This window comes from Hyperolius riggenbachi, chromosome 6, assembly GCF_040937935.1.
Source record: "Hyperolius riggenbachi isolate aHypRig1 chromosome 6, aHypRig1.pri, whole genome shotgun sequence".
Lineage (NCBI taxonomy): Eukaryota > Metazoa > Chordata > Amphibia > Anura > Hyperoliidae > Hyperolius > Hyperolius riggenbachi.
In genome coordinates, this window is record NC_090651.1 from 129,390,071 (window position 1) to 129,404,885 (window position 14,815).

Consider the following 14,815-nt stretch of genomic DNA (forward strand, 5'->3'; position numbering starts at 1 on the left):
TTCATAAAAGTGCTGTCGGTAAAGTAAATCCATGCGGGGAAACACCGCTGTCGGTATTTCAGCCTTCTGGGTGGTCAGTCATAAAAATGTTTATAGTTGTGATAGGAGTGCGGAGATATTCCGCTGTAGGCTGGCGTTAGGCTGTCGGTAGGCATGCGGAAACAGGAGAAGCTGGCCGAGTCCCTCCGTGCGGTGTTCTCTCTGCAGCTGCTTGGGAGGTCTGTCCCATTCACTGCAATGTATTCCGCACGCTTCTCGCCACATCAGAGGTAGCGGTAATCCCCGTCTGCATACCGCTTCCTCTAATCTTTATGAATTGACATTTGTTACTCTTGTTAAGATAATCACCGCGCAAGGCGGTGATTTATCACTCTGCTCGCAAATGTCGGCTTTTCATGCGGAAAAAGCCTTTATTAATACAGATTTTGCTATGTGGTCGGTAAAGTGAGCTGTTTTCAGCATTTTCGCATGCGGGAATGCTTTATGAATCGAGGCCTTTAAGTATAGGACATGGGAATATTCCAGATACCATAATGCAAGATACAATAAAAGCTACAGTACAGTACAGTCACCCACAGTAAAGTTCAACACTGCTACTTGGTTCTTTCACACCTTGAGTATAGCAAATATACAGCTCCTTCCATTCATTAAAATATAAACCTCCAGTCAGTGGCGGACAAATCCAACAGTGGGCCCCTGTACAGAATAAATAAAGGGGCCCATGTGAGTGGCCATAATCATATCAGATTACGGTTGGATCCAAATAACATAATAGTACATGAATCTAGGGCAGGCCTGGATTTGTACTTTTTACCACCCAAGGCCCACTGTCTCCAGCCGCCCCCAGTGAGCGTTAGCATAGGTTTATCAGACCTGGGGAAGGAGGGTGGTTAGGGATACTGACAGACCATAGGGTCAGGTATTTCTGAAGAAGGAGTTTAAATTAGGCAAAAGTAAAATAAATGCAGTTAGGGAACATTAAAGGTCCATTCACAGTGGTGCATCGTGGTGTAATAAACACTTTTGTAACACAGCCTACTGCATTGCAATACACCACCTATACAATGTTTACAGTGCGGTAGGTGCATTGCAGCAGGGCTGTGGAGTCGGTACAAAAATCCACCGACTCAGACTCCTCAGTTTAGGATTCCACTGGCTCAGACTCTTCAAATTTGCTTATTACAATCTTGTTGATTGAAAGTATGTAACATAAAATTAATCTCTTGAATGCCAACGCTTAGGAATTGTAAAAGACAACTGAAGTGAGAATATATGTAGACATACATATGCCATATTTATTCCCTTTAGTCATAGACTAAAACTAGTACTTGGTAAGAGAGAACTTGTAAAAGGTACAGACCGGAACAAAGAACATCTATCAGGCCCTAGGCAATGTAACTGTGGGTACATGTAAGAATGATGTGCAAGTACTCTGCAGGAGAATGAGGGGATTCTTCCTCTATTACACATCTGAACATGGATCAGGCCCTAGGCAATGTAACTGTGGGTACATGTAAAAGTGATGTGCAGGTACTCTGCAGGAGAATGAGGGGATTCTTCCCCTATTACACATTCTTCATGCACAATCTGAACCAGGTTTATGGGCGATAGACAACACCTCTGTGTTCAATGTGCACAATATTCTCAGTGGATTCTCTGCAGCTCTGTGGGGAGTGCATATGTAAAGTATAGTACTACTGTGTAACAAAGTAAACCTGAGACAGATGAAATTAAAGTTTTATACATACCTGGGGCTTTCTCCAGCCCCCTTCAGGCTAATTAGTCCCTCGCTGTCCTCCTCCACCACCTGGATCTTCTGCTAGGAGTTCAGGTACTTGAGCCAGTCTGGTGTAGTGCGCATGCTCACACTCCGCCGCCAGGGGCGTACTACACCTGCGCAGCACTATTGCGCAGGTGCAGAATGTTCCTGGCAGTAGGAGCGGCAGTTGGTTGGACAGCGCTGACTGGCTGCTTTACTGGGACTCATAGCAGAAGATCCAGGTGGCGGATGAGGACAGCGAGGGACTGATTAGCCTGAAGGGGGTTGGAAGAAGCCCCAGGTATGTATAACACTTTTCTTTTCATCCGTCTCAGGTACCCTTTAATTCGTAGTCACCAAACCAAATTTTAACAACATATCAAATTATTTGATTTCATGAGCAAAGAGAGTGCGTACATTTGCATAAATCATAATCAACGCAGAATTATTTCCATCTCATTGACCATCTCTATTAGAGACACTGCTACACATCAGGCTTTATACTTACAGCATAGATGTTATTTAGTATATATAAGAGATTCCTGTGTACACATCATATATACTGTACAGTCACAATAAGATATGTATATCTAACTTTAAAAATACGGGAACTGCTTTATTGAAGCAGCACAAGTAACTAATTTTGATTGGTTTATTTCATTTTTGTGGACAAAGCACAGCTATTACTGTATATATAAATTATTTATGATGACTATTATCTGAGAAATAAAACATTTTATCATATTTTCTATTTTAATTACAGTTTAAATTCATTAGGAGTCAGAGTCGGTGCATTTTTTCCCGACTCCAGGCACCCAAAATTGCTTCGACTCCACAGCCCTGCATTGCAGTATAATGAGTTGCGGTATGGTAACACTGTATGGAGTGCAGAATGCACAGAAGTGCGGTCCGCTTACTGTAACAGATCCCGCGGATCCATTGCAGCCTGACAAGTGTGAATGGCTTCTATTTATAAAATAGGAGCCATTCACTCGATGAGCGGAGAATGGCCAAAAAATGTCTGTTCTCTGCTCTAGAGGGAACAGAGCCAAAGACTAGAGAGAAGAATAAAAAAGGTGAAATCAATCAGCGACAGAGTTGGAGATTATCTTTATTGGAGCTATCTGATTGCAGTCATCTTTCTAGTTGTTTACTAACTTGTCTGTGCCAGGTCTCTTCTAAGCTAGCTTCTTCCCCATACAGGTGATGCTGATAGCAGCTGTTGCTGCAGGACTTGAATCTCCTGGCAGTGAGGCTGTGTGTGACAAGCAGCCCAGAGAGGTAGGGGGCGTGGCTGCACAACATACAGTTCCGTTACAGTGGGAGAGGTAGACTAGGAGCAACAGGCATACGTATCACTGTGAGTTGCCTGCAGCGTTATCACCCCTCACTGCCCTTACATCCTCCACTGCCAGACCCAGCTGTCCATGGCCACCTGCAGTGATCTCTGATGTAGTGTAGCCGCGGACTGGGTCTGGCTGGCTACTATGTTGTGTACACAGTGCACACTGCACTGTACATCGGAAGAAGAATATTGGAGGTAAACTTCCGCTGCGCCCTTGCTGTTGTGGCGCCCTAGGCCATGGCCTATGTGGCCGTGGCTGAAATCCGGGCCTGATCTAGGGTACATTCTGTAGGCACTGTGTTAATGTTGCACGCATTTAATACTTGTTTATTATCGGGTCACAAGCAAATATCACTCTTCCCTTATGGGTTTCAGAGAGAAATACACAGAAGAGCCTAAAGAATAATCAAGCCCTAACTGTGGTGCAGCTACAAGGGCCCTAGAGGGCATGGGGCTCCTCTACAGCTGCACGGGCTTATGTCCACCTCTGCCTCCAGTCACAAAGGTCAGAAAGTACTGAAGTGGCCATGTAAGATCCTACAGCCTAATATTACATGTTATTTTCATTACATATTCAAAAAGTCATGCACTAATTGCTGTAGGAGTGCTCTCTATCCTCCTGCCTGACCTGGCACATGCTTTTAATGGAGTGAGACAGTGCAATGCATTTCTAGTGTCCCATCTAAATGTTCATTTGTTGTTGTTTTTTAGGGCTGTGGAGTCGGAGTTGGAGTCGGAGTTGAGGAGTCGGAGTCAGGGCAATTTTGGGCACCCAGAGTTGGAGTCGTGGTTTCAGAAACTGAGGAGTCGGAGTCGCATGATTTTTGTAAAAAATCCACAGCCCTGTTAAGTGTTAGACTAAGGAGTCGGAGTCGAGGAGACTCAGTCTGAGCAATTTTGGGTACCCGGAGTTGGAGTCGGAGTCGTGGTTTCAGGAACTGAGGAGTCGGAGTTGGAGTCGGAAGATTTTTGTGTACCGACTCCACAGCCCTGGTTTTTTTTATTGAAAAAAGGTTAGGTACTAAATGCAATATTATTACTTGCGCTCATTTTGTTACAGGATGAGATTTCCTGAGTCAGCCCTCCGTCAGATCATATGAATCACCACTGGATAGATTCCATAGACAAATAAATATAAAGGGGAAGTTCTAGAAAAAGATCCTCTAGGTTGGGGTTTTATTGAGCGACATGTTAAAGTTGACCTAAACACAGGAGACAAGGAAAACACAGAGAAGTTCACCCTGTGAGTATTTACAGAAAACAAAAGTTTACTTTCTTAAAACACAAAGTATTTGCAATAATTCAGGTTGGAGTGAGCTCCGAGATGTCTCCCAGTGCAACACTACCGAAATATGCAAATCACCCATTGTTGTCCCTGGAAACGAAACACACCATTCCGCTGGAATGCAACGATGTGTCAGATTGTTAACTATACAAGATCACAATAATCCAACATGCATACAAACTGTTTTGGATTAGATAATCCTCATCAGTACATGGCATGGATTATATGGCTCTATGGGGTAGGACATGAAACACCCAGAGTTACAGAGTACTCAGCAAGCTCATGGTGAACCAGAACAGAGAACAGCCTGTTTAACTCTCCCTTATCTGCCAGTAAAAATCAAGCCTATCAGTGGTTTCTGAACTCTCTCAGGTTCTGTGCTAATTTGTAAACACAATAGGTTAACCCTTTCTCTGTTCCCAGAAAACCAGGAAGTAAACACACTGCTCAATCTCCATAGATGTGCTGTAAGTTGTATTGAAAAAAATGTTTTGCTTTAAAAAGGTTGTTATGCTTAAAATAGCCCAAACATTGACTTGAGCTTATTTCACATACTTACAGTTGACCCAAACTGTGTATACCTTTTAGGGCCCTTTTCCATTAGCAGTCGCTAGCGTTCGCGCTGAACGCTAGCGATTGCTGAATCGCAAAATGTAAAAAATGACCGGCGATTTCCCGACGTTTGCGGCCGCGATTTTGCTATGCTAAGCACTGCATAGCAAAATCGCGGCAATAATCGCTCCGCCGCGCGATCGCGATCAGGTCAAAAACGAATCGCGGTAGTGGAAATGACCTACCGCGATTCCTATGTTAAAAGCAAACTGTAGCGATTTGTAAAATCACTAGCGGTTTGCGGTTTTGCGATTCAGCCATCGCAAACGCCGTAGTGGAAAAGGGCCCTTACACTAAATTATTGAGTTCTTGGGGGAAGAACAATGGAAAGCTAATATTTACATCTACCTCCTTACTGCTATTAAAAAAAAATCAGTAATTTGAGGCTTATTGTTTATGCGGTGACAAACTCATGGAGCACTTCTGGGTTTTGTAAATCACTCTGTATTCTACAGAGACCTTTCATGGGTACAACCTCTTGCCTTGCACACTGTATTGTAATGTATGAAACCAAATAACTAAGGAAATAGTAAGATGTCGGCGTACTGAGGATATTGGGGCTTTGAAAAACGCCAGAGTAAAGTAGTGCAAGGAGTCGAGAATTTGTGCTCGTATAAACCCAGTAATCAATCAGGTGGTGGTAGTAGGGAGGGCACAATAATTATGAAAGCAAGATTAATAGAGAAAATAGCAGACCTGGGCACTTAAAGGGAACCTAAAGTGTGAAGGATATGGATTTTTCCTTTTAAAATAATACCAGTTGCCTGACTCTTCTGCTGATCCTGTGTCTCTAATATGTTTAGCCACAGCCCCTCAACAAGCATGCAGATCAGGTGCTCTGACTGAAGTCAGACTGGATTAGCTGCATGCTTGTTTCAGGTGTGTGATTCAGCCACTACTGCAGCCAAAGAGATCAGCAGGACTCCCAGGCAACTGGTACTGTTCAAAAAAGGAAACATCCATATCCCTTTCAGTTAAGGTTCCCTTTAAATAAAAGGAGGAATGGAAGACTATTCCAATTGATGTTTCATGCAGTCTGGGAGCAAAAATGCCCAACTAGCCTCCCTCTCTATCCAGGAATTTAGACTTGATAATGTTTATCGTAACGTGAACAGAGGTTAATAAAAAATGGAAATGGCAAGAAAGCAAAGTACAAAAGGGAAATGAGATATGAATTGAACAGTGCAATAATTTGAAATGGAAAATCAGCACATTGACTGAATGTAAAAGATTTCCACAAAATCTACATTTGTAGAGATAAGTATACTGAAGTTACGTTCACAATTTACTGTAATACATTTATAGAACTTACTTCTGACCTAGGTGCTGCAGTCCCACTTGTGGATCCATTAATATTACACTCTGTACACTGCATATAATGGGGGAACAGCCACACAGAAATAATCTTAGGACAAAATGGGAAAAACTCACTTATAAACACAGCAAAGTGATTGACATGAGACAGTCTTACTGCTGAACTATCCACCACATGAAAGGTATAGCGAGTCCTTCCAGAAATGATACCAGCAAAGTCTATTGACACTTCCTGAGCCGTCAGACTCTGGTTCAGATGGTTACGGATGATGGCATAACGTTGCCGCTCCTTCACAGCATCCATTAATTCATCCGGATTTCCAAAACGCAGTGGTTTCCCACCCTCCTCCTCAGCCATCATCTCCAAGACCTGAGGAAAGCCAGGCACCACACGCATTTTGGTCATCACAAATACAAACACTGGTAAAGGAAACTGGCTTTCAGACTCCACACTGCGGCTTGTAGACACCTGATGGACTCGAACTATCCATCCTCCTTGAGAAAACTGAGTAACTAGCTTTTTCAACACATGGTCTTGGGCGAGCGACACACACAAATATCGTCCACCACATTGTAAGACTCGACCAACTTCAGTCAACAATTTTGTTACGGTTTCTAGAGTTTTTTCTTCTGCATCAGTCAGTATAGCATCCAGTGTGCCTTTATCAAGCACAGCCTGAAAATGGGACTCCGGAAATGACGTCTGTGTGGCATCCATCAACTGGTACGTCATCTGAGGTCGTCGATCAGCATTGCGCTCATTCATCTGACGAATGACCACCTCACTCACATCTATATTTGTCAGGTTCTGGCATCCAGCATCATAGAGTCTTTCACTCAACTCAGAGTTACCACAGCCAATCACTAGCACCTGCACAAAACAAAATGCAAACCTATTAGTTTTTAAAACATATGGGCCAGATTTCAGAAAGGCTTTACACTGCTTTTGAACTCAGCAGTAGAATGAAGAAATGGAGAAGCAAAGGTTTTTCTTTTATCTTCAGAAACTGTGTTTAAAGTGAACCAAAGACGAAGCAGCCTTGTGTATTTTACCATATATATGAATAGGGACATTAGAGAAAACACCTACTCTGCTGTCTGTTTCATTTTTAACTGTTCAGCTTGCTTCTAATCAGCCCTGATAAAATCCCTGATTGAGCATTCAGTCTGGCTTTGCTCAGGAATTTTTATAGCAGAGTCTGTGTTCTCTGGTGTCTTTTCAAGCCCAAGCCTGCCCCCATGTGGCTCTGCTCAGGAATCATTACAGCTGAGTCATTATAGCAAAGCCAGACTGAATGCTCAGTCGGGGATTTTATCAGGGCTGATTAGAAGCAAGCTGAACAGTTAAAAATGAAAGACAGCAGGGTAGGTGTTTCTCTAATGTTCCCACTGATATATATGGTAAAATACACGAGGGTGCTTCGTCTCTGGTTCACTTTAAGTAGAACTGAACTCAGAACCTCCTCTCTGCTCTAAAAGATAAATAACAGCAAATTATATTATATTATTATATTATATATTAACCTGTAAAGAACAACATTTCTTTGTTACAGCTGATACAAATCCTGCAATAACTCTGCAGTGTGTCTACTTCCTGCTTTCATGGAAGCAGACATGGTGTAAACATCCTGTTTTCACAAATTAGCTGCTCTGGCTAGGCAGCCAGCTGACACAACTGAGAGATCAAATTACAGTTCTGATTAGTCACAGATGAGGGGGAATTAGACAGACTAAACTCTCAAAATACATACTGGGTGCATTTCTCTGTTTTCCTTCTGTCCTGTGCAAGAGTTCAGGTCCACTTAAAAAAAAAAATCAAACAAAAAAGTAGCTAGCACCAGGGAATCTTTAAGAGATATCCTTTATTAGTTGTATTTTCATACAAACTAAAAATAGTTTACCTTTTTCGAGTAGCACTGCTCTCTTTTTCAAAACATTTTGTGCACATTAAGAAAAAAATAACCTTCTGGTAGTTCCCTTATATACATAATGCTGGCCAAACACTAGTCAGTCACTCAGTTTGAAATTCATCTAATCATGACACAGGCTGATATATTGGGGTACTAGCTCTTAGTATCCCCATCTCTTCCTCCCACTATCTGGTTTGTAGTCCTATGGGTGCTAGTATGGTTGAGGTGATCCAGTGTGAAAGTCCATAGGGAACAGTTCTCCAATCACAGCTTTATCTACAACTTGATGCATTCTAATTGGCCAAATAGTGTGGGGGTATTATTACTACAACCTATCTGAAACCTACAAGTTCGAGAGGGTGATGGCCACCCAATCACATTAGCGGAATTTCCTTATGAACTTTCTCGCTGGCTCAACTTCACCATACTAGCACCGCTCTGTGCACTGGCATACCTTTATGAATTAGTGGTCTGCAGGACATACGAGGCATGGCTGGTGGCGTACATTTGAATACGGCGCTGGTAGACTTGGGCGCAGGATCCAGCTGTTAAATGGCTGGTCCTGCTTCTGCACAAGTCCGGGGCGTTTTAATTACTATTCCCCCTCCAGGCCGACATGGATAGTGGGGGAATGAAATAATTCGGCTTCCAGCGATTGCTGGAGGCCGAATTATTGTGTTTTTTAAACAACTTCGGCTCCGTCTTCTGACGGAGCCGACCTTCCTCACTGAACGCCGCTATAGACTGATTCCCATTACAGTCTATGGCGGCGCTGGCTGCGCCCAAAGCTAGCAGCGCTGAAAAGCACTGCTCCGTGGCTGGTGATATTATTTAAGAGTCACCTTTCTAATCTGCTTGGGTGCTGGTGTGTCTGAATGCTGGATTGGTGGCACTGAACTTGTGGCCAGATGACTCACACAAATCAAATGATAGGCTTAATGCAGAAAAAACGGATCGATTTCATTAATCTGATTGAACTGGTTAGCAATTTTCCTTCTGTTAGTGGGTCTGAACAATAGTTTCCAATCGATCATTACAATCACATTGGATAATTGATTGTCCGGGGAGTTGTATCGGTAATGGGCACCTTACGTACCACATCAAGTCCACTTGTGTGATGATTGGAGAATTTCAAATCAAGTGACAAGTGATAATGTGGTATTCTGTTTATAAAGGACTTACCAGAGGTGCCAAATGAAAGTACTATACAGAGGAAGGAGGAAAATAAACAACATACCAGGAACCTTCTTTAGCAAGATACGATGATTGTAAGCAACACAATGCTTTTATTCACTGCACATCTTTCTGACTGGATATGGCATAAGCATGCAATATGGCTGCTTGCAAAAATAGCTGGACTGTGACAGAGGCTTCCAGTGTCCTCCTGGAGACCACCACAGCTGCCTGGGACCCTCCTGAAGATTGCACCGCTCTCCTCTCCATTCACAAGCACAGCCATGCTGCACCTTCTAAAGCACAGGTGCGCTGTAGGATGGAACTTACTGTGCAGGCGCAGCTTTACTAGTGCAGGTGAAGAACAGCTGGGCTTATGGATGAAGGGGAGCATGGCCACAATCAGAAACCCAACTGGCTCGTCTGATTTCCTTTGAGAATTCATGTGTGGAAATGGTGGAGGCCAGGAGATAGGAAGCCTCTGCAGGATCCAAAAGTTTCCCTCTTCTAACATAAGCATTTTGTTTTTCTCCTTTTTTGAGCTGCATGATGACTAATATTTTACATTTATTGGAGAAAACCCTCCCTTCCTTTCATATTGCCGGCAAATAATCCGGCAAACTGGTGGAGTAGATGGTGTCCAGCAAAGGAGGAATTGCTACTGGCTGCCACCTGTATAACCGTAGTTATGCAAAGAGGAGGGTGAAAAGCAGGCACTGAAATGCTCATAGGCTTGAAGGAGTGTTTATTTATATTTGTATGTGTCAGAGTGGTGCAACTAAATATTTTGAATTAAAAAAAATGTTTGGTTTGGGTCCGCTTTAATTGCTGAGGACAAAAAAATAGAACACATTTGGGGAGAATAGAAAGCTGGGAGAAATTGAGGTGCTGGGACTGGGTCACTATAATACAGGGTACTGGAAAGTTAGAACACATATTGCAAAACACTAGAAAAGTGTAGCAAAATATGAGAGACCATGGAAAAAATGTACCACACAAATGCGGTAAGAGGAGCTTTGGTACAGTTAATATGTTGCGTGTGGCAACGCGAACTACTGTATTGGCATACCTATTTATTAACCCAGCAGCAACTTCACCTCAATCCGCTAAAACAAAACACTGGGAAGACTGATTAAGATTTTTAAAAGAGAAGAAAGATAGCAGGCTCTATTTTACTACACTTCCCTCCTTGAGACATTCAGTAAGGAGCAAAAGGACAGAAATAAAGGTGCCCATACACTATGCAATATTCCTTGGCAAACTTGATTCCTGTCCGAATCGACCGACATTATGGATCGCACAGGATGGTTGTTGTGGTGGTGAAGAGGGGGCCATGTGGGCATGCTAGTGCCAGTGACAGGCTTCCCAGGTGTCCCCCTGCTAATATTGCCCTCCCCTGTGCAGAGTAATAGTGCAGCAGAGCGAAGTCCCACTAACATATCCAGCAGGCACGCGCCCTATTGTTCATGCTGAAATCTATTAAAAATTGATGTGCAGTGCGGAGCAGCAATTGATTACACTCTGATCAGATGGCTATCAGAGAAGACACCTATCTTTTGGGCACATTGGAACAAAGTCTGCCAGGGTATGGGTAGCACTTTGCTGTGGGAATACACTGCATAGATCCCCAAGGAATGCAGCATAAGAGGAGGGAGCATCACTGGCTCTATGACCTCTCTCCTGCCTACATATTGTTGCAACCCTGGCTCCGATCAACCAGCAAAGAACTGTCCTTTGCAATTGGTAATGGTGGTCATGTAATAGTTTGCATAGGTCCTCAGAGAGAGAAGCATTAGCAAGGTTGGGGGTGGGGGCACCCACATTTCAGGGTCTAGGACCACCGCATAGTTACCACTGCAACCCTGATCAACCAACAAAGATCTCTCTCCTATCCAATCGGTGTTGTTGGTCGATTTTGCTAGAATCGAAATTACGATTAGGCAGCACGTTGGGGCAACAATCTTCAGCAAAATAGTTCACAGTGATCAAATCTGCCAAGGACTGTCTCATGGTGTATGGAATGATGCACAGCACAGATGAAACTCTGGGATAGATGCACCCACCTTGTCTTTAGGTGTGATATACTTGTGCAGCAGCGCACACAGATCCAGGTACCCCCCATACCACTCGAATGGCCTCTCCCCCGTACGCCGGAAGAACTGCTCCCAATACTCGGTAGCGGAGAAATCCTTGATGCTCCCCGGTAACAGATTCATCCTAACTTTCCCTCATGCCTCTTACTGACAGTCTGACACATGGAAAGTCCTGAAACTACTTCCGGGTACATCCAGGCTCTCAGACAGGGGACCTGCCCCCTTCATCCTCATTGGCAGAAGAGTTCTAACAACAAAGCAACGCCTTCTCCTTGGCCACCAGTGAGCGGGTATCATAGAACGAACCCGGCTAGATGGTTAGACTGTCTGCTTGCTTGTCATGTTTCATTCATGCTGCTGGCTAACAGCGCCACCTTGTTGTGAATAACAGGCATTGCGTGGGAGGCATACGGGAAGTTTTCTGAGCACACACGAAATGGATATAATAATGTGCTGTAGAATGTTTATTTTTTCGTATTGTATCTACCAGTTTTATATGACTGACAGGCAGGTGATGGATTGAAGCACTTCCGTGTCACATGCCCATAGGGCATGCTGCTGCACGCTGATTGGCGCTGTCCCCGGCTTGACAAGGGGTTGTGTAGGGGCAGGGCTATAGCCCTTGTTCCATGCTGCAGACAGAGGAGACATGGCTGCAGTAACCGGTAGGAGTGTGGTATTTGTGACTGGAAACGCCAAGAAGCTGGAAGAGGTACTGTTGTCTGAATGGCAGGGGTGTGCAGCTTGAGCAGCAGTGGAATTGTAGTGGGGCATGTCTGTAAACAGAACTCCAGGCTGTTGTAAATGTAGTTTGGTCACCCCCTCCTTCACTCTCTGATTTTTAGATGTGCATTAGCTGCCTTTGATGGTTCTGAGCTTGATCCAAGAAATTTCCTTTTCTGGTTTCTAATAGCTGTAGGAGCTGCCATTTCTCCCTCCCTTCCCTCTGCCCTTATTTATCCAGGAAAGGTGGGATTGTAATAAAGTATGACTTCTCTAAACTGTTTGAAGTAAAGCATCCTATCTCCTTACCCACCCTGCCGATGAAAGCTTTTGTTTGCTCATTGCTACTGCTAATTACAGCAGTCCTTATCTGCTTGCTCTTCCTGCGGATAGCAGGCTGCGGAAATAGGTCAAGAATCTAAAAAACCTTTAAATGTAAAAAGGAGAGAGAGAATGTACGGTACTTTTTGCGTTAGCCGGGCGCATCCACTAGGTGGTGATAAAACTCCACCAGAATTACAACTTTCCCTACTATCCATGGTGGCCTGGAGGGGGAATAGTAAATATTGCCACCTAGTGGATGCTTCCGGCTAATGGAAAAGTACTGAATTTACTTTTTTTCTTTTGTATTGAGCCATATTGTTAGCATGCATGTTTAATGTGCTATTGAGATGCTCTGGGGGATATAAATGTGGCCTTGATTCACTTCAAAGTGTAACTGAGACACTTGGTTACAAAATCACATACCTAAGAAGAGGGAAGCCTCTGGATTCTAATGAAGCTTCCCATGGTGACCTCTGGCCCCCCATTGCTGATTGCGAACCCTTTAAAGATTACCAACAAGGGCCTGTCAGTAATCTGATCAGGGCCATGCTCCACTTCAAGCACGAGTGTGACCGTACTGCTCCTGAGTATGACTGTGGGAAGCCTCATTAGGATCCGGCTCGGGTTCTCTTTAGGCAGAAATCTCTTGACCATTGTTTGAACTGCAAGCTTTGTGCCACTATTCAGCAATTAGTCTACTGCTTCTCTTCCACCTGCTTGCATGGAAATTTTCCAATATGTCCATTCACACATTTTTGACAGAGGAACTGCCCAATATCAACCAAAAGTAAATATTTTGGGACAATATGATGTCTGTAGAGTCTATCAAAGTGATTGAATTGTCTGGAAAAACGAATTAATATATGGCCACAATGGGGGGGGGAAGAGGCGCCTAGGAAGGCTAAAATACATTAAAATCCTTAAAGTAAAAGTATAAGAGGAGGTTTACCCCCAAGGATGACTCAGATGTAAGGTAAAAGAGAAAATGTATTTGCTTTTAGCTGACTGGCTTCAGCTAGCATTTTGTCAAGAGAGCGGAGGCCTAAAAGCTATTGTAGTTGGTTGCCCTGTATTGCAACTTTATCTTGTGACTACCCCGTTTTCTACGTCTATCCTCCACCTGACAGAAAATATGGCGCTAGTGTACTTTAGGAGGACCAACAGGGCTCATGTGTAATTAAGGTGCTGGGAAATTTGGGCACAGAGTAAAGCTAAAAAATGTCTCGCCCTGCTCCTGCTACTGTTCCCCCTCCAGGCTGCCATGGACACTGGGCAAAGACGTACCATAATTCAGCTCCCAGATATTGCCAGCGGGCGAATTACTCTGCTGCTATTGTAATTTGGGCTCCGTCTGTTAACTGTGCCCAAATTACTGACTGAGCGCTGCTATTGCCAAAATTCACATTACGGCCTATGGCAGCACTCAAATTTCCAAGGCCATTTTGGCCTGATTCGGAGCAGGAAACCTCAAAGGGAAATTCAGCTAATCTGATTGGGTGGATGACACTCTCAAACTGCTTGGTTTCCGATAGGTTGTAGTAAACTATGCCCACACTATTTGGCCAATCACAAAGCTTTTGTGCTGTAAGAAGGTACCGTGATTGGAGAACTCTTCCCTATAAGGATTCCTGCTGGGTCCCCTAAAGTAGACTAGTGCCAAAAATGCTACACAATCTGGGCTCCCATTGTCTCTGTGTTTAATATTCAAGGTATTTATTGCTCTCTCAAAAGACAGCTTAATTCTAATTTTCCTGGTTTCAGCTGCCTTTTGGCCTGAGTATCTGTGGAATTTGTATTTCTGTATGACTGAGCCACTGTGTGTAAGTGACTAACAGCAAATTTACATAGTTAGATTACTCCCACTATAAGTCATACATCGTTGTACCACATGCCTTGAGAAAGGGGGACCATGTGCGGCCCTGGAAACAATTGTTGGACCTTTGTGTGGAATAGTGCACAATAAAATGTGCGTTGCGTTTTGAAACTACGACTGGTGTGCTCAAGTACCGTACGACTTATGATTGGTGACACTGCCTTGTCACAGCATCCAGCACCCAGAACCTGGCAGTGTGCCTGCTTATTCTCAATTTACTCCCACTATAGTGACACCTTTGTAGTACTGAATAGATTTATTTATTTTTTATTTAAACTTAGTTTTTTTGCCCTCTGATCTATGTTAAAGCACATTCAATGATTTGAAAGGGAGCCATTTTCACCTTTAGCCAGAACTTGGTTCATTTCTGCTTATGTATTAACTTGTGTCAAGTCAACTTATAC

General features: G+C 43.6%; 2 protein-coding genes across 3 annotated transcripts in view; one reads left to right on the plus strand and one right to left on the minus strand.

Annotated features, from left to right (window-relative positions):
• The window catches only part of METTL13 (methyltransferase 13, eEF1A N-terminus and K55), a 33,448-nt gene extending 21,666 nt beyond the window's left edge, over positions 1-11,782 (minus strand). Inside the window, exons 1-2 of the mRNA XM_068239897.1 lie at positions 11,462-11,782; positions 6,433-7,186 (exon numbers count right to left, since the gene is read on the minus strand). Coding sequence (XP_068095998.1) covers positions 6,433-7,186; positions 11,462-11,614 — 907 coding nt within the window. The 5' untranslated portion in view covers positions 11,615-11,782. The remainder of the gene's footprint in view (positions 1-6,432; positions 7,187-11,461) is intronic.
• The window catches only part of LOC137521104 (inosine triphosphate pyrophosphatase), a 45,438-nt gene continuing 42,375 nt past the window's right edge, over positions 11,753-14,815 (plus strand). The window contains exon 1 of one of the 2 annotated variants that reach the window (XM_068239899.1): positions 11,753-11,808. In XM_068239899.1, the coding sequence (XP_068096000.1) occupies positions 11,806-11,808 (3 nt within the window). In that variant the 5' untranslated portion in view covers positions 11,753-11,805. The other variant, XM_068239898.1, reaches the window with a different exon arrangement.